The following is a 20,660-nucleotide window of genomic DNA, read 5'->3' as shown; positions in this document are numbered from 1 at the left end:
CAGGTGGCTTACATCGGCACCAAAGTTGTTGTAACAAGATAGGGGCAAAGACAGTATAAATATTACAAGAACTAGCACTACAAAAGCCTTCTGCTCCATAGATGCAGTAGATGCAGATGGCGTTAGCACCACTTCACCTCATGGAACGTGCCCCTCCAGAGATTATACATTGTACACATATTAGTTTAGTCTGTATCTTTTCTATTTTCTTTGGACATTTCATCATTACATAGCAGAAACATTGTGGATTATCTCTACAGAAGAGATCATAAACAGCTTCCCACCTGTTTCCTAACTTCAATCTTTAGGCTTCGTCCAATACTTGCCATTGGATACAGAGCTTCTTGCTGTTTTACTTTTTAAAACTTGGGTTACAGTAGTTACCTGTATTAAGATTGTAATCAATCAGATTTACCCTGAAGTTGTAAATCCAATTCATATTTTATACACAGCAAGTCAGTCCATTAAGAGGGCTTAAATAGTTTATTTTTCAATCAGTCATAGTAAATTTTGCTTTGATTAATTTTTGTGAAAAGAGTTATAAATATGGCTGTTTACTACTTAAAACTAGTTTTTCCTTTACATTGATATCTTTCTTTCAGACCATTTGGACAATGCTATGAGTTTTTAACACTGCATACAGTGAAGAAATACTTCCTTCCAATTATAGAAATGGTTCCACAGTTTTTAGAGAACTTAACTGATGATGAACTGAAGAAAGAAGCTAAGAATGAAGCCAAAAATGATGCTTTGTCAATGATAATAAAATCTCTGAAGAACTTAGCCTCAAGAGTTCCAGGACAAGAGGAAACAGTTAAAAACTTAGAAATATTTAGATTAAAAATGATACTTAGGTAAGATCTCTTTAGTTGCGCTAACGCTTTTTAGGAGTTGAGTTATCTTTTTCTGGTTCCCTTAAATGTTATTTTAACATTGCTTCATAGATTATTACAAATTTCATCTTTCAATGGAAAAATGAATGCACTAAATGAAGTTAACAAAGTGATATCCAGTGTGTCATATTATACCCATCGACATGGCAATCCTGAAGAGGAAGAATGGCTTACAGCAGAAAGAATGGCAGTAAGCTTATTTGCTTTAATTCAGTGGGTAACTGTTTAAAGAATATGCATGAATTTATTTACTTTATCAAATTTATATAGCCACCCATCTCATGAGAAGTGACTCTTGGTAGTGCACAATAATTAAATAAAAACATTACATTTAAAAATATGAAAGTCATTAAAAAGTTAAAAGTTAATTAAAAGGAAAATATGTAGAAACCCAAAGAGAGAAAGAGAGGGGGTAAGGGAGAGAGAAGAATGAATATACCTCAATAATGGAGGCATGTAAACATGTCTCCAGTTCCCTGGACCCCTCAGACTTGGTGGACATAACCAGATCTCAAGAGGCTTCCAGAATATCAAGGGTAAAGCTAATCCAATTCACATTATATCTTACTACATGCTTACATAGCAAAATTATACTGTACATAGTCATTGTGAAATCTGAAATAGTCAATTGAATATGCTTGTTCTAGGAAGAAAAAGTTGATGAATATTATTAGTATTCCTTTTTCAAATTGTGGTTCTCTCCCCAAGAGTTTTATAATGCATTGCTTTACTCATCTAAAATGAAACAAAAGGGAAATATGTATGTATTTTAATTGTATCTAACACATTCATGTTCTGTTTAGGAATGGATCCAGCAAAACAACATTTTATCAATTGTGTTGAGAGATAGTCTACATCAACCTCAGTATGTAGAAAAGTTAGAGAAAATTCTTCGTTTTGTCATCAAAGAAAAGGCCTTAACCTTGCAAGATCTTGACAACATTTGGGCTGCCCAGGTAAGAATTAAATACTATCCTCTTGAGTGAGACCAATTTTGTGTGGCCACATTTTGTCTGTCTGTTGTACTACAATATTAATTCTTTCATCTCTGAAACATTGTCCTATCCCTTTACAAGGGTGCAAAAAAATTAACTCTTTTCAAAGTTTCAAATAAACTGCAAGTATTTTTAATAGTAGCTCTAGTTCAAATTGTTCAGTACAGGTAGTCCTCAATATACAACCATTTGTTTAGGAAGGCAGGCTCTGGAAAGATCAGGGACAGAAGAGGCTGTGGAAGATGCTATGCTTGGATTATGTTCCTTATTGTTGAGACAATTACAATAGGGAACTGGTTCATTGTATATAGCGCAGTAAATCCACAATGCCTGAGGGGAAGGGAAGTTCTGGCAAAATTGGGAATTGATGAAGGAAGTTGGATATGAAGTTCTCCAGTGTGCTGAGTAGAGAATCCAAGGACTGGGTTAACTCTGCTCTTCTGCTCGGAGACCGAGTCAATAAATTCTTTGGTCACGCTCTTTTGCCTGTGCATTGACTCAGTCTTCGCTCAGAAGAGATCTGTAGAAGAGGTGCTCGTGAACAAAAAGAACAGTTATTCCTTGAATTCTTCAAAACAATAAGGTCCCGGCTCCACATAAGCCTTCACAGGACTGCAAACAGGGAGGCTGGCTCCTCCGGTCTGTCTGGCATAGCCATCCTTGCCATGGCCAGCTCCACAGCCGCTTGGCTAAATGGCCTTGCCCATCCACTGCTGGCTCCCCACTCTGCCCAGAATAGCCACCCTCTTCAAGATTGGTTTCCCCAGTCTGTCCAGCATAGCCGCCTATTCTGACTCCTGGGTAGAGTTGAGGTCCCCAGGTGAAGTCCACCCGGACAGCGAAGGTGACAATTGAGTCTTGGCCATACTCCGAAGAGGCTAAAGAGAAAAGCCGTGACAGAAGGTTCCACTTAGGAACGAGCCTGCTTTGCCTGGAGGGGCAGAAAACTAAAATGGCGGACCATGTGGACCATGCAATGCCAGGGGTGAATGGGGAGAACCAGGGGCTCCCTGTCCAGACCCAGATCCGGCCAAACGGCTCTGCAGGACTAAAGTGGATCACTAAAGGAGCAGCGGCCAGATTAAAAGCAAAAGCCCTTTCCTCACAAAGACCCTCAAAGGCTGACGAAAAAGACCCCCGGAGGCACCAGAAGACCATTGACAAAGGGATTGCCAAGGCCGAGAAGGAGGCAGAGCGAAAGAGGGGGAAAAGCTCCCCTGGATAGTGAATGATTGAAATTTCCCGCGCTCTACCAGCTCAGCAGCTAAATCGTCCAATCGGGGTAAAGCAACAGATTCCTTACTCTCAGGTTGAGTCGCCAGATGATGCCAGAGAGCAATTCTATCGGCCATCTCTTTATTCAGAAGGCAATGAGGTTTTTGCTGATACACGTCAGTGAAAGCAGAAAGGCAGTGGGAGCCACCGCCAAAATGGATGAAGGTGACACCAAAGGCCACCTTTACACCCACAGCAGCAGGACCTTGCCCAAGGGAGAGCCAGGGGCTTGAGATCATGGACCAGATGAAAATTCTGATAGCAGAAGTCTTAACACAGGCCATCTACAACAGGAATGTCAGGCTGCCCCTGGGGCATCGGAAAAACCCATACTTCAAAACCAATTTATGGCATCACAGTATCAAAGAGATCTGGAGGCTTTCCAAAGGTCACACTCAACCTGTTCAAATATACAGAGCAGGGCATTCCTTTTAATAGATGAGGACCAAAAAACTTTCAGAGAATGAGGGAATGGCTCCAGATCCCCCAGCATTTGCAGGGTTCTTTCGTCCAGCCCTCTTTAAATTCTTATTTAATGCCAAAGCAGCAGCACATTTGGGAGCAGACCTGGTGGACACAGATGAGCTGCTCTTTTCAGAGTCAACTGTGAAGAGTGAGGAAATTTCCTTACCTAAGCTATTCCGAGACGCCCAAAGACATTGGGCCTATCAAGGTTCCAGAAAAATCCAACTCCAATTAAAAACTCCAAGACGAGCATTTTCTCAAAGTTTTTTTTATTAGAGTAAGTATACTGGCACATATAGGAAATCCTGAACATGAAAGTTCCAGGTTTCCCTCCAATAAGTAAAAAATTACAAATCCACCCCGTGCAGCCATCAGTCCATCATATGTGCCAATTACCATCTGTCCCAACTTGAGACATCCCCTCAACCACTCCTCAGCCACGGGCAGGAATAACCTGACCTTGACTTTAAAGAAGAATGTCTAACCACATATGCTCCATAAAATCCCCCTTCCCATGCTCAAGAATGTGGCAGCTTCTGGTGCTAATATGGCTTCCAAAGCTGACAGGTGTCTCCCCCTTCAAAAAATTACGTCCTGAAAAATACCATAAACAACAAGGGGTAAATGTCTTGTCATCAATCCACTTAAACCCCCCCCCCCTGCAAGGGGCCCTTTGGCTTGTCGGGGAACTTGTCATGAATTGGGTAATCAATATCTGCATGTACATCCCAATTTTTCACCCAAGTAGCTTCTGCCAAAGGATAGCCTCTCTACAGCACTAAATATTGTAATCATCCTCGTTGTAATCTAGAATCAGGGATTTTCTTGATTTCATAATGTGTTTCACCTTGTACTACCAAAGGTTTGGGGGGAGTTGCTGGTATTGGTCGAAAAATTGGAATCAACAGCAGGCTTCAACAAGCTGCAATGGAAGACTGGGTGTCAGCCACCTTAAAAGCCGGTTGGAGAGATCTGTGTTTATTTGCCTGCTTTTTATATTCCTCAGTTGCATCTGCTAGAGCTTTTTTTGTATTCTCCCAACCCTTTTTTAATGATTCCATCCAATCCATTAAGGACATGGATGTTGAGGGTTCTCTAGGTAACTCAGGCATAGGAACGAAGTCCATGCGGGTAAGTGATTTGGAAAGGAATCAACTCAGTGCTGCTGTGTACTGCATTATTATAAGCCACTTCTGCAAACGGCAATAGATCCACCCAATTTTCTTATTGATAATTTACATAACATCTAATGTATTGTTCCACCATAGCGTTCGCAAGTTCAGCAGCCCCATAACAAGCAGGATGAAAATCTGAGGAAAGTCCGTGGGACGACCCAAAGGACTTTAAAAACTCCCTCCAGAGCTTAGCGGTAATTTGAACACCTCGGTCTGAGAGCACTCAATGCGGCACTCTATGTAGTCAATAAATATGCTCCATGAACAGTTTTGCCAGTTTTTTAGACCCATTACAGGGTTTCCAACCTTTTGGACCTTAGGGACCACCAAATTCATAATTTTAAATCCCGCGGACCACTAGTATGAATTTTTTAGAACTAATTTTAAAAAATCATATTTTTAAAAAATCATATTTGTTCTGCTGCTGGAGGATGCAGCCCATCCTCCAGCAGCAGAACAAACTGCAAGAGATCCTAGGGTCCAGTCATGAAAAGTCCCATGCTCCTAGGAAGATGGAGAAGAAGCTCTCTGGTCCACTGGCCTCCCACTTTGGCGTACTGAACAACTAAATATTTCTCTCTGCCCCCCCCTTTCCTGTTTTGTCTGCTGGATCTATGTAGGGGGACATCAGCCTAGCTTGACCCTGGGGCGCTGTGTGTCCAGGCCAGCACTTTCTCTTGGTTGGGAACTGTGGGGCAGAGCGAAGGGAAAGGAGGGGCCTCATATCCTTTGGGGGAAAGAGGGAGGATTTAATACTGCTGGGATTCAAAAGAAGTCACATGGTGCCTGGAGGCTGGGAAGGTCTGGATGGGGAGGAATCGGCTCCCCCTCAAGTGGAAGAAAAACAGACCCCTCCCCAATCTGATCTGTCATTTTCATATCTCCCCCAAGTCAGAGGAAATCTCTCCCTCCTTTGCCAGGTGTGGCTGCCTGGAGTTGGGGGAGGGAAGGAGGGACGGGCTGCTTCCATCCCTCTCTCCACCTGCACCTTCCAAAGAGACAGAAGAGTGGGCAGGGGGGCTGAACTGAGGGGCCTTGGGGCAACTGCCACTGGGAGAAGCAGAGGCTGAAAGGGGGCTTTGCTCTCCTTGAGGGACAGCACCCCTCAGCCACCCCTCCAGAGGCTTCTCAGCAGGTAACTGCCCGCAGAAGGACTGCCGCCCTCGGAGGGCTCTTTGGACAAAGGCCGGGGAAGTGATTAATTGGGAGGGAGGAGAGTGGGAGAAAGTGGGGGCTCCTTGCAGATCCGGGGGAGGATTGAAAGAGCTCAGATCTGCAACTGAGGAAAAGCTCCAGGTGATGCCACTCTTCCAGCCTCTCCTGGAGGCAGGCAAGAAAAGGGGGGGGGGAGGCTGATACCTTCACATACAACACTCCCCCCCACCAAGAGGAGAGTTGCTTTCTTTCAATAGCCTCCAACTTTGGACTGTTGCTTCTGCTCCTTGCCTCTCCTGCCTTTGGAGGGGAGCCAGGCACCGTTTTCTCCCCACCCGAAGTCTGTACCCTTGGTGGGAGAGAAACCCGCCTCAGAGCCTGGCGATGGCCGATCCACTCCTCATAAGAGCCTCTTCCCCGACACCCGCCTCGCAGACACCAGGACATCAACAAACTGATAGTGGCTATGGAATTCTCAGCAGATGCCACCTTGAATGCCACCAAGCTTGCTTCCAGGGCCATTGTCTGCGATGCCAATCTGCTGTGGCTTCACCATTGGCAGGCAGACATGAAATATAAGTGGAAACTAGCCTCTGCTCCCTTCAAGGGTAGCAAGCTGTTTGGAGAGGCCCTAGAGCCCATTTTAGTGGAGACTAAGGCTAGGGGAAAGGTCCTATCTTCTGTATATCGACGAGCTTAAAACCCTCCCTAGCCTTATTTTTGTGGACCTTCCTTTTGGTCCACAGATATGGGGTTTAGCACCCCTCAATCCCGAGGACGTACACCCACAGATAAGACTGGCAACCAGACAGATCCGGATTCAGAGACAGGAATAGACAACACTTCAAAGGCAAGCAGCCATTTTGGGGCACAGGCAGTCTCCCCTTTTGCCATGCCAAGTGTCGGCAGGTCCAGCCCTCCCATTGGCAGGCGCTTAAGGCTATTTGCCAATCAATGGGAAGCAGCCACTACAGATATCTGGGTCCTGAATATGGTGAGACTAGATCTCACCCTTGAATTCCTCTCCACACCCCTGAACTTCTTCATAAGTTGCCCCATCTCAAGGGACAAGGTGAAAAGAACCCTCATGGAGATAGCGCTCAAACACTTGCTGGACATCCAAGCTATTCAACCAGTCCCAAAAGAACAACAGGGACAGGGGTTTTACTGCATTCTGTTTATAGTTCCAAAGACCTTGGGGGTGGGGTGGGGGTGGAGAGCAATCCTGGATTGGAAAAGATTAAACAGACATCTGATTTACAAAAAATTCAAGATGCAGTCCCTCCAGTCAATACTGGGGAACATCCATAGAGCTAATGGAGGGATACCTCCTCATACCTATCCTGCCATCTCACCAGAGGTTCCTGCGGTTCCATTATGTGGGCTGCATTATCAGTACAAGGCTCTACCATTTGGCCTATCTTCAGAGCCCAGGACTTTCACCAAATTGTTGCTGATACTAGCAACACACCTCTGGGCGATTCCAGTGCGCATCCAATTTTACCTGGACAGTATGTTGATACAATCCGCCTCTTTCCTCCAGCGGCAGAAGACCTGCAAATCACTATCTGGGCTCTACAGGATCACGGGTTTTCTGTGAATTTCGACAAGAGCCATCTAACTCCTTCCAACCGACTGCTACACCTGGGTGCAGTCATAGATACCAGGTCATGTGAAGTCTATCTATCTCAGGAGCGTCAAGTCACTATAAGGACCTTGGCGAGTTGAATCCAAGTGGACCGAGTAGTGTGTCTGGTCCTTCTCTCGCAACTCCTGGGCAAAATGGTGTCCTGCATATTAGTCATACCTTGGGCATGCTTGCATGCCAGGATCTTGCAGTAATTCCTCCTGCCCTACAAACAGTCTGACAGGAACAACTCAATGCCAGGGTTCAAATCTCATCAAAGGTACTGCAATCCTTCCAGTGGTGGATGTCTCAGGCCATAACCAAGGGATGTGTTTTCAAGGAGCCCAGCCGCCTAACCATCACCACAGAGGCCAGCCTCTTGGGCTGGGGTGCCCACTGTCAGTCCCAGATGGCACAAGGGCAGTGGTCTCAATCGGACCTGAAGAGTAATACTAACTGGTTGGAGCTCAGGGCAACCCACTTGGCCCTCAGGCAATTCCAGGACATGTTCTCTGATCACCATGTACTCATTCTGAGGGACAATGTAGCTGCCAAGACCCATATCAACTGCCAAGGGGGCACTTATTCCACATCCCTCATGCGAGAGGCAGAACAATTGGGCCTCTGGTCAGAGAGCCATCTTCTCTCCATCAGGGAAGAACACATGGGACAGCGAACGTACAGGCAGACTGGCTCAGCAAGTCATGGTTGACCACTCAGTGGTGCCTGCCCCCAAACCTATTCAGGGAGCTTTCAGAAAGGTTCAGTTCCCCAAGCCTGGATCTGTTTCCTTCCCCATCAAACATCCAGTTACCCAGGTTTTATTCCAGGTTTACAACACTGGGGGTGGAAGGGACCAATGCACTCCCATAGTCCGTGGCCCCGAGGCCTACTATATGTTTTTCCTCCGCTTCCGCTCATCCTGAGGATAATCAAGAAGGTACTGGCAGAGAAGGCAGAGATCTGTAGTAAGCAGATCTGGTCAGCCTGTCAGTATCCAGACCCTGGAGAATCCCTCAGGACGGAATCTCCCTCAGCCAGGTAGCCTTAATTCATCCAGAACCACAATGACTACAACTGACCATCTGATATTTGAGTGGACAGCTCTGAGGCAGCTCAATTTCTCCAGATGATCCAGGCCTCTAGGAGGCCTTCAACCAACAGAATCTATGACGCAACTTGGAGGGCCTTCGTTGGCTGATATTCTAAGGGTGACTTCGATTCCACCGCGGTATCAGTGGCCAAAATCCTGGAATTCCTTCAGGAAGAGCTGGACAACGGTCTGTCCCCCAATACCATATGCAGACAAGTAGTGGCTCTGGCCTCGGTGTTATCCTGAAGAGATCTGGAGTCGCTTGCTCTACACCTGATGGTGCGCGGTTTCATTAGAGGTGCAACTAACCTGAAACCTCCCGTAGTACACAGGTATCTCCCCCGGGACTTGCCTAAAGAACTACAAGCTCATATCAGAGCCATTCGAGCCATTACGATCAGGCAGCCTGTGCTTCCTCACTTTCAAGGTTGCCTGTTTGCATATTCCATTCAAACAGGAGGGCCCTCCGCACTTACTTAAAAAAGATAGCCTCTCTTAGAAGGACAGAATCCCTGTTTGTATCTTTCCACCGTTCCAGCCCTAACAAGGTTACACTATTGACCATAGGCCAGTGGATCCGGGCATGCATCGCCAAAGTTTATGAGCTTCAAGCCCTTCCATTACCCAGGCAAGTGACAGTCTCTATCGAGGACATCTGTAGGGCAGCAACATGGTCTTTTCCATCCTGTTCATGAGACACTACAAACTGGATGCCTTCATTCAGCTGAAGTGGCCTTCACCACACGGGTGCTTCAGAAGATGCATATAGATTTTGGGACTCGGGACCAGACTGTTACCCACCCTTAGGACTGCCGGCTTTGGTATGACCCATTCCTTGGATTCTTTACTCAGAACACTGGAGAAGGGGCATTGGTCTTAACCTGATACTGGTGTGCTGAGAAAGAATCCAACCCCATCCTGGTGACCATCTGGTCCAAAGTCCAGGAGTGACCAAAATCAGCACCAAAATATGTCAAGTTAATCACTATGTCTTCATCAAAACTGGGCATGCGCAAGCAAAGGAGGCGTGGCCAAAGAATTGATTGACTCTGAGCGGAAGAGCAGAGTTAACCCATTCCTTGGATTCTCTCTCAGCACACTGAGAAGGAGTGTATCCCTTTCTAGGTGCTACTGAGTAGAAGGCAGGAAGCAGCTTTTCTTTATTCATCCCATAAAAAAAATCATCCTGAGATCCCTCCAGATTTTGTTTTAGCCTAAATGTTTTGTTTTACTGAAATAGGACTGCTTTGAAACTGTTCATAAAAATTTGAAGCAAAATAAATATTTTGGATCTTGAACACTCCTATCTACTCTGATCTTAAGCATTGCAGTCTCATCATTAAAACCACCTCTTTCACTTTCATTAATTTATGTCCATCCAGCAATTTATTATCCAAATTAATCTTTCTCACTCCACTCTAATTACCATATTTTTTGGACTATAAGATGCACTCCCCCCCCAAAAAAAAGTGGGTGGAAATGTCTGTGCATCTTTTAGAGCAAATCCAGGCCTGTTTTTGGCCGCCTGAACTCTCTCTATGGCTCATTTTTGCCCTCCCCAGTGTCCAGAAGCACTCTGCTTGCCAAAAATGGGCGGGTCCCATTTTTGGCTGCAGAGTGCTTCTGGACACCGGGGAGGGCAAAAACGGGACCTATGGAGGGTTTGGGAGGCCAAAAACCGGCCCCTTTTTGGCCTGCAGAGTGCTTCTGGATGCCAGGGAGGGCAAAAACTGGATGTGCGGAGGCAAAAAACTTTTTTCTTGTTTTCCTCCTCATAAGCTAGGTATGTCTTATAGTCCAAAAAATATGGTATACTTTTAGCTTCTTCATGAACTTCTAAGTGTGCTTACAGATTCTGTTTAAACTTTTCCAATATTTTCTGATCTCATTCTCCTTTCTTTGCATTTATTCATAGAATATACAGGTAGTCCTCAACTTACAACAGTTCATTTAGTGACCATTTAAAATTACAACAGCACTGAAAAAAGATCATTACGATCATTTTTCACACTTGCAACCTTTCTAGCACCCCCATAATCATGTAATCAAAATTCAAATGCTTGGCAACTGGTTCATACTTACGACCGTTGCTGTATCCCGATGTCATGTGATCACCTTTTGACAAGCAAAATCAGTGAGGAAGTCAGATTCACTTAACATCCGTGTTACTAACTTATCAACTGATCCACTTAACTGTGACAAGAAAGATCATAAAATGGGTCAAAACTCGCTTAACAAATGTCTCACTTAACAACATAAATTTTAGGCTCAATTGTGATCATAAGTCCAGGACTACCTGTATCTGTTCTAATAACCTTCACCTATTCAGCTCTATCAATCTCAACCAAAGGTCTCATGAAGCTTGAAGCAGTTCTCACATTTTGTCCTGAACAGCTTCCACAGTACTTTCTTGGAAAATTAAAGCATCTCCCTGATGTTATGTAATGAAGCAATATTAGTTTTCTGTCATCACATTTCATGTTCTAGCTTTCTCCCAGAAATTAGGTTTGGCTTGCACTTCTTCAAAGGCTGCCTGTTGCTGTTTTCTTCAAGCTGAGATACATAAAATAGAAGGAACCATGTATTATTAAGCATTCTCATGTTTTCGCCACTCTTTGTTTATTTTGTAGCTTCTTGATGATAGCTTTGTAAAGCAGCATAAATTACATCATAAATATACCAATCCTTGAATTTTAATCAGTTTACCTTAAAATTGTACTTTGTGATAATAATGTTGCAACATGTACTTTTTTCTACAAATAACATAAAAACAACATTAATATATTGCTTTTCAAGGCAGGAAAACATGAAGCCATTGTGAAAAATGTACATGATCTGCTTGCAAAATTGGCCTGGGATTTCTCTCCTGAACAGCTTGACCATTTGTTTGATTGCTTTAAGGTAATTGGTCTATTAATTTGCTATTCATTGAACTCCTTTAAGTAAGATATAATCAAATTTCAATTTATGTTGATACTAATAGGTGGCTCAGTAGAATAGAATAGGCAGTATCTGGCTCAATATTAGTAACTGCAAGAGGGATCTTGGAGTCCTAGTGGACATTTACTTAAATATCAGCCAGCAGTGTTCTGCAGCTGCCAAAAAAGCCAATATACAGTTCTAGACTGCATTAACATAGGGATAGAATCAAAATCACACAAAGTATTAGTACCACTTTATAATGCCTTGGTAAGACCACACTTGGAATAGTGCATCCAGTTTTGGTCGCCATGATATAAAAAGATGTTAAGACTAGAAAGAATACAGAAAAGAGCAACCAAGATGATCAGGGAACTGGAGGCTTACATATTTATAGAAAGTTTTCTGGAGTTGGGTATGATTAGCTTAATGAAAAGAAGGGCTGGGGTGACATGATAGCAATGTTCCAATATCTGAGGGGCCGCCACAAAGAAGAGGGGATCAACCCATTCTCCAAAGTACCTGAAGCCATGACAAGAAGCAGTGAATGGAAATTAATCAAGGAGACAACTAAATAGAAATTTCCTGAAACTGAGAACAATTAATCGTTGGAACAACTTGCCTCCAGAAGTTGTGGGTGCTCCAATGCTAGAGGTTTTTAAGAAGAGATTGGATAACCATTGTCTGAAACGGTATAGGGCAGGGATGTTAAACTCAAGGCCCGTGGGCTAAATTCAGCCCACGGTGTGCTTAAATCTGGCCCGCAGGGCTGGCCTGGAAATATCAGAGGACTGGCCCATGGTGCCTCTGCTGGCTAAAACGGGATGTTTTCGGCCTTCCCAGTCTCCAGCACTCTGCTAGCCGAAAAGGGCTGCACAGAGGCCCCACACGGCCTGTTTTAGGCTGGCAGAGTACTGCTAAAGGCCAGGAAGGCCAAAAATGGGCCACATGGGGATCTCGCAGGGCTCCCACATGGCTCATTTTTGGCCGGCAGAATGCTATGGAAGATGTCCATCGTGTTTCTCCCCCCACCCCATGGAGGAGAACTATAAAGTAGATCCGGCCCTCAAAGAAATCCAGTTTGAAACCTCTGGTATAGGGTTTCCTGCCTGAGCAGAAGGTTGGACTAGAAGACCTCCAAGGTCCCTTCCAACTCTGTTATTCTGTTAAGTTTAATATAGTAAATAAACTTCAGGTTCAGCTTCCAGAAATTTCTTTTACCCTGAGTCAATTCCCTTTTGTTGTTTATAGTATTTGAAATTGTATGTTAAATTTCACTGATATTTTACTACAGATATAAGAGACATATTGACATTTCTTTTCAAATGATACAGTAGATTCAGATAATTTACAGTTGACTTCTGAAGAAATCACACTGGAATCCAATAGTCTTTTAAGAAGTAGTTTATTCTCCTGTTAGTTAAATACAGTTTAGATTTGTTGAATTCTTAATGGGTAAAAAACCCAATGAGTTTCTTGCATTTTATTGAAGAGTTGTAAAAATAATTGTGCAGCCAGATATATTTCACTGATTTGCATTAAATTTTATTGTTATTGCAAAATACATTAAAATGATGTTAAAAATTGGTATTCTATTTGTAAGACCATGAATTTGCTTTGATTTAGAAGAGCTGGAAAAGAGGCTTTCACTCAAATATAATCTTTGAAAATTATTTTAATTCTTACTATTAATTGCTCAGTATGGCTGAAGAAAACATGTATTTATATATGTCATTTAAAATAGTTACATGCAAATTCTAAATGTTGTTAATTTGTATTTTATTATTACAGTTTCTTAAAAGTTTTCTTGCTGCTATAGTACTGTATTTTTAACTTTCCATTGATTCCCCTTGGTTTTTAGGCAAGTTGGACAAATGCAAGTAAAAAACAACGTGAAAAGCTACTTGAGCTAATCCGACGTCTTGCAGAAGATGATAAAGATGGTGTGATGGCACACAAAGTACTAAATCTTCTATGGAATTTAGCACATAGTGATGATGTTCCAGTTGATATCATGGATCAGGCTCTCAGTGCCCACATTAAAATTTTAGATTACAGTTGTTCACAGGTAAGGATGAATGCTCCTTCATGTATTACTGCCTTGTAATGGCGAAGGGGCTTGCGTAACTCAATGAAGCTATGAGGTATGCCATGCAGGGCCACTCAAGATGGACAGGTTATAGCAGGGAGCTCTGACAAAACGTGATCCACTGGAGAAGGAAATGGCAACCCACTCCAGTATCTTTGCCATGAAAACCCTATGGACAGTACCAAAAGGCAAAAAGATATGACGCTGAAAGATTAGCCCCTCAGATCAGAAGGTGTCCAATATGCTACTGGGGAAGAACAAAGGGATACTACTAATAGCGCCAGAAAGAATGAAGGGTCAATGCCGAAAGGATTCTCAGTTGTGGATGTATCTGGTGGTGAAAAGAAAGTCCAATGCTGTAAAGATCTATACTCCATAGAAATCTGGAATGTAAGATCCATGAATCAAGGCAAGCTGGACGTCATCAAATGAGATGACTGAACATCAACATCTTAGAAATCACGAACTAAAATGGACAGAAATGGGTAAATTTAATTCAGATGACCATCAGGTGTACTACTGCAGGCAAGAATCCCTCAGAAGAAATGGAGTAGCCTTCATAGTCAATAAAAGAGTAGGAAAAGCAACACTGGGATGCAATCCCCCAAATGACAGAATCATCTCAGTTCAAATCCAAGGCAAACCATATCACAGTAGTCCACCTCTAGTGCTGAAGAGGATGAAATTGACTGGTTCTATGAAGTCTTAAAGCACCTTATAGAATTGACACCAAAAATGATGTCCTTATCATCATAGGGATTGCAATGCTAAAGTAGGAAGCCAAAAGATAACTGGAATAAGGCAAGTTTGGCCTTGGAGTACAAAATGAAGCAGGGCACAACCTGATAGAATTTTGTCAAGAGAATGCGATGGTCATAGCAAACACTCTTTTCCAACAACCCAAGAGACAACTCTACACATGGACATCACCAGATAGTCAACACAATAATCAGATTGACTATGTGCTCCGCAGCCAAAGTTGGAGAAGCTCTATACAGTCAGTAAAAACAAGACGAGCTACTGTGGCTCAGATCATGAGCTACTCATTGCAAAATTTAAGTTTAAATTTAAGAAAGGGAAAAGCACTAGGCCACTCAGATATGAACTAAATCATATCCCTGATGAATATACAGTAGAGGTAACAAATAGATTTAAGGAATTAGATCTGATAGAGGGCCTGAACTATGGATGGAGGTTCGCAACATTGTACAAGAGGTAGCAACTAAAACCATCTCACAGAAAAAGAAACGCACGAAAGCAAAATGACTGTCTGAGGAAGCTTTGCAAATACCTGAGGAAAGAAGGGAAGGAAAAGGCGAGGTAGAAAGAGAAAGATACACCCCATTGAATGCAGAATTCCAGAGAATTCCTTCTTAAATGAACAGTGCAAAGAAATAGAAGGAAACAATAGAATAGGGAGGACCAGAGATATGAAAGCGACGTTTCATGCAAAGATGGGCAAGTTAAATGATCAAAATGGCAGGACCTAACAGAGGCAGAAGAGATTAAGAAGAGGTGGCAAAATTACACAGACGAACTGTACAAGAACGAGCTTAACATCCCTGATAACCACGATGGGGTGATCACTGACCTCGAGCCAGACACCCTAGAATCTGAAGTCAAATGAGCCTTAGGAAATCTGAGCAACAACAAAGCTAGTGGAGGTGACAGTATTCCAACTGAGCTTTTCAACATTTTAAACAACGATGCAGTAAAAGTGCTACACTTAATTTGTCAGCAAATTGGGAAAACTCAACAGTGGCCACAGGATTGGAAAATGTCAGTTTACATTCCAATTCCAAAGAAGGGCAATGTCAAAGAATGTTCAAACTACTGCACCATTGCACTCATTTCACATGTTCAAAGTTATGCTCAAAATCCTACAAGCTAGGGTCCAGCAGTATTTGAATCGAGAATTACCAGAAGTAGAGGCAGGATTTCAAAGAGGCAGAGGAACTAGAGATCAAATTGCCAGTATACGCTGCATCATGGAGAAAGCTAGGGAGTTCCAGAAAAACATCTGCTTCATTGACTATGCTAAAGCCTTTGATTGTGTGGATCACAACAAATTGTGGCAAGTCCTTAAAGAGATGGAAGTACCAGACCATCTTATTTGTCTCTTGAGAAACCTGTAAGCAGATTAAGAAGCAACAAATGAGAACTGGACACGGAACTACTGATTGGTTCAAAATTGGGAAAGTTCGGCAAGGCTGTATACTGATGCCCTGCCTATTTAATTTATATGCAGAGCACATCATGAGAAAGGTGGAGCTACATGAATCAAAAGTTGGAATTAAGATTGCCAGGAGAAATATCAACAACCTCAGATATACAAATGATACCACTCTAATTGAAGAAAGTGAAGAGGAACTAAAGAGCCTCTTGATGCGGATGAAGGAGAGTGCAAAAGTTGGCTTGAAACTCAACATTAAGCAAACTAAGATCATGATATCTGGCCCTCTCAATTCCTGGCAAATAGATGGGGAAGAACTGGAGGTAGTGACAAATTTTATTTTCCTTGGCTCCAAGATCACAGCAGATGTCGACTACTGCCAAGAAATTAAGACAGTTGCTCCTGGGGAGGAAAGCTATGGCAAATCTAGACAGCATACTAAAAAGCAGAGACATCACCCTGCAAACAAAAGTGCGTATAGTCAAGGCTATGGTTTTCCCAGTTGAATATATGGCTGTGAAAGTTGGACCATAAGAAAGGCTGAGCGCCAAAGAATTGAGGCCTTTGAACTATGGTGCTGGAGAAGACTCTTGTGAGTCCCTTGGACTGCAAGGTGATCAAACTGATCAGTCCTAGAGGAGATTAACCCTGACTGCCATTTAGAAGGCCAGATCCTGAAGATGAAACTCAAATACTTTGGCCGCTTAATGAGAAGGAAGGATTCACTGGAGAAGAACATAATGCTGGGAAGGATTGAGGGCAAAAGAAGAACGGGACGACAGAGAATGAGGTAGCTGGATGGAGTCACTGAAGCAGTAGGCGTGAGCTTATATGGATTCCAGAGGATGGTAGAAGACAGGAAGGCCTGGAGGAATGTTGTCCATGGGATTGTTATGGATCGAACACGACTTCACAACTAACAACAACAAAGGATTAATTGTTATTTAGCCATTAAAATGAACTTACCAATATTTCACCAAGAGTCATGGAGGGCCATATTACATAAATAAATGGTACATTTCAGTCTTGCTCCTTTGGGACAGAAGTAAAATTCTGACAATACGTAAGCTTTCCATGTACAAGTTGGATAAGGAAGCAACTTGATGTTATATTTATAATTGCCATTATTTAGGAGTAGGTTTTCTCTGCTTTTGCCCAGGATGATCTTACTTTTTCTAGTTAATTTTTGGCCTATCTTTATCCTCTTTCCTTTATGTTTATGCTTACTTTTCTTTTCCTGAAGGATCGAGATACACAAAAAATACAATGGATAGATCGTTTTATAGAAGAACTCCGCACAAATGACAAATGGGTAATTCCAGCCTTGAAACAAATTAGGGAAATTTGTAGTTTGTTTGGAGAAGCGCCACAAAACTTAAGGTGAGAAGTTAAGGTAATTATATAGTAAAATTGTAATAAAATCTAGTACAATGCATAAATACATGATTTATTTGTATTTAGTTATGTGGTAATAGTATTCACGTAGAGTGCATGTAACCCCTTCATGCAACAAACTAAGTATTAGCCTCTTTCAAATGGCATGGCAAGAATAAATTTTAAAATTGATAGGGGCAAAATAAAACCTAATGCAGGAATCCCCAATCTCTTCAGCTCATTGGTCTCTTCATGAAGTTTTCAGATTGCTCATTGACACACACACAAACCAAATATTGTATGAAAATAATATAATTTTAATAATATAATATAAATAATAACAAAACAATAATGGATAACCCCACTGACTTGTGGAAGTTGATGTTGACCAGAATTTGGAGAATTCTGGTATAAAGAATTTGAAATAAGATACTATCTTGGTCATTTAAACCTTTGGATGTTATTAAGATGTAAATTGTTAAAGAGTATAAATTGGATATGGTAGGGTTTAAGGGAAATATTGAAACTGAGTTGTCATTAATATTCATGTCAGTTATTTTGATAAATGATTTTAAAACAGCAGTTGAGAAAGAAGTAATTAAGTAACTTATTTACCTTCATTTCATGGATGGCAGTTTTTCAAGGAATAGGGTCATAATTTAGTCCTTTGACCTTCAGAGAACAAAGAAAATATAGGTAGTTTTCACTTAACAAGTAAAAGGAATTTTCATTGCTAAACAGCACGGTGCAATGTCACATGACCACAATAATGGAAATTTTGCCACTTTTTTGGTTTCCATTAAGCAAAGCCCATGCAGTCATCAAATGAAATGTCATGTGGTCGCTATTCAGGACCTCCTCCTGGCTTCCCCATTGACTTTGTTGGAAGCCAGCAAAGAAGGTTACAAATGATGATCACGTGATCATAGGTTATTCTGACATCGCAAGTATGAGGATTTACATCCTTGTACTTAACTAGCACTTACTTGAACAGTCATTGGATGAGTGGTCATTAAGCAAGAATCATCTGTAGTCACCAAAAGAGAGGAATGGTCGAGATGGTTGACCCATAAAATTATCCCAAACGGCTAAAAATGGATTGAAGTCACCCAGTTCATATTCTGTCACTGAATTTTTGTGATGTGATTCTAGGGTTCTAAAGAGCTATCAGCAATATTAGATTTGCGTCTTTCTTCTGCCAGAAAACAGCATTCATCTTCATATTGTATTTTAAATTTGTTAATTTTTGCTAGATGGCAAACTATGGTTCAGAAATTTCTCAAAAGTGATTATATTATGCTATAGAGATTAACTTGCTGTTGAACAATTCATTAAACTATGGAAATAGTTCTGTGACAGATTTTAGTTTTTTTTTCCAGTTTTGAATGGGTTTAAAAGTATACTACCTACTTGGACTGTCATTTATTTTCTGTAAATAGTATTTAATAAAAATATTCATATTAAATATTCACCTGTAAGTTTTATGTTTTTAATTGCAGTCAAACGCAGCGAAGCCCCCATGTGTTTTATCGTCATGACTTAATCAATCAACTTCAGCACAATCATGCTTTAGTAACTTTAGTTGCAGAAAATCTTTCAGCATATATGGAAAGCATGCGACAGTATGCTAAAGGTGAGTTAAATTTTAAAGTTGTTTAGCTCATTAAAATGCAAATGTTTTTTTTCCTAAACATTGTTAGCTACTGAAGGCTAGCATTAATGTGAGATCACCTACTCTAAAGAGGAACATGTAAAATTCATTTTTAGACAAAAAGTGTGTAGGACATTGATTTGTTTTGCAAAAGTACAATATTTTTCACAGTCTATTTCTGTTTATGAAACATTTTTAAATTGTATGTTAATAAATTTTGGTGAAGGATTTTTGAATAAGGTATAAAAGAATCATAAAGACATTGGTACAGTTGTTGCATACCTAAAACATAAATGGTTCAACAATACTAAAATGTTGTCAATTCTAAATGGATTTCTTTGGATACATTGGGACTTACTGATGATTAAACATATATAAAATCATAACATCTGCTTCTTAAAAATTTGCAGAGCATGGAGAATATGATCCACAAACTGTAAGACCAGGAAGTAGATACAGTCATGTTCAAGAAGTCCAAGAGCGGTTGAACTTTTTACGGTTGGTTTAAGCACAGCTTGTGTTTTGGACAGGGGCACAGAGTAAAAAAAATAAATATTCCTTAAGCAGAGAAAATATATTTGTGAAAAACTGTATAATCTTATTGCAATATATGTAGCATAAACTTATTCTGATTTGTTGAGATTATTACAGAAAGATCCTTAGCAAGAGATTAGACTTCTTGCATCTTAATTTTGATCTGTCAGTCTAATTCCCATTCATTTAATATTGATATACCTACCCATAACCTCTTTTAGGTGGATTCATTTCAAGTTCATTGCTTTCACTAGAGTTCCTACAGTTAGAACAATTACTTCATAGCCAAGCTGCTCCAGAAGAATGGGAAAAGAACTAGGCTTCCTTTTTGAATAAATGGATCGATAGCTCTTGATTCATCAAAACACATTTGAATAGCTAGTTTTAAGGATAAGAAATTAGGAAATATAAAAGAGAAACTTAGCCTGTCAGGATTTGGAAGGAAATATCTTAAATGAAGTTCACAGAAATACAGTTGATGTGCCTGTCCACATTTTCTTGTATTTACCCCCTTAATCTTTTATAGTAGTCAAAGAACATTAAACACAGTAACTTCCTTTTATGAATATACATTCAGAATAATGTGAAAGTATGTAATGTGCACAGTATGTAATAATGCTAAATTATCTTTTCTCTCTTTGGAAATTTCAAATTTTTGGAATTTAGGTATATATGATAAACTTTATTTTTAAACTATTCATGGGATTAATACATATTTCTAATTATTTGTTCCTTTGTTTTCTGCAAGATTTTTACTGAAGGATGGTCAATTATGGCTCTGTGCTCCTCAGGCAAAACAAATATGGAAATGTTTAGCTGAAAATGCAGTCTACCTGTGTGATCGTGAAGCCTGTTTTAAATGGTATTCTAAACTAATGGGAGATGAACCAGACTTAGACCCTGACATTAATAAAGACTTTTTTGAAAACAATGTTCTTCAATTGGACCCTTCACTCTTAACAGAAAATGGAATGAAATGTTTTGAACGTTTCTTCAAAGCTGTAAACTGTCGGGAAGGGAAGCTAGTAGCTAAGAGAAGAGCCTATATGATGGATGACTTGGAGTTAATAGGACTAGATTATCTTTGGAGAGTAAGTATAAAAATATACTCTAGCTATTCAAATTGAGACTGTGATCTACTTTCCGTTAATAGTATTGACTGTATTGAAAAAGAGCCTAAATGGAAAGCATTATTTTTGTAAAGTACACAAATCAATAATTTCATGTTTGTGGAATGAAGAA

At 41.1% G+C, this 20,660-nt stretch overlaps 1 protein-coding gene across 1 annotated transcript in view; it reads left to right on the top strand.

The window, feature by feature from the left end:
• The window catches only part of USP9X (ubiquitin specific peptidase 9 X-linked), a 189,928-nt gene that overhangs the window by 95,273 nt on the left and 73,995 nt on the right, over positions 1–20,660 (top strand). The window contains exons 8-16 of the mRNA XM_026713654.2: positions 603–854; positions 945–1,083; positions 1,697–1,849; positions 11,475–11,579; positions 13,459–13,665; positions 17,103–17,239; positions 18,733–18,866; positions 19,295–19,382; positions 20,167–20,509. Coding sequence (XP_026569439.1) covers positions 603–854; positions 945–1,083; positions 1,697–1,849; positions 11,475–11,579; positions 13,459–13,665; positions 17,103–17,239; positions 18,733–18,866; positions 19,295–19,382; positions 20,167–20,509 — 1,558 coding nt within the window. The remainder of the gene's footprint in view (positions 1–602; positions 855–944; positions 1,084–1,696; positions 1,850–11,474; positions 11,580–13,458; positions 13,666–17,102; positions 17,240–18,732; positions 18,867–19,294; positions 19,383–20,166; positions 20,510–20,660) is intronic.

This window comes from Pseudonaja textilis, chromosome 7 (genome assembly GCF_049901715.1).
Source record: "Pseudonaja textilis isolate UNSWEBS1 chromosome 7, rPseTex1.2, whole genome shotgun sequence".
Lineage (NCBI taxonomy): Eukaryota > Metazoa > Chordata > Lepidosauria > Squamata > Elapidae > Pseudonaja > Pseudonaja textilis.
This window is presented reverse-complemented; position numbering and strand designations above follow the sequence as displayed.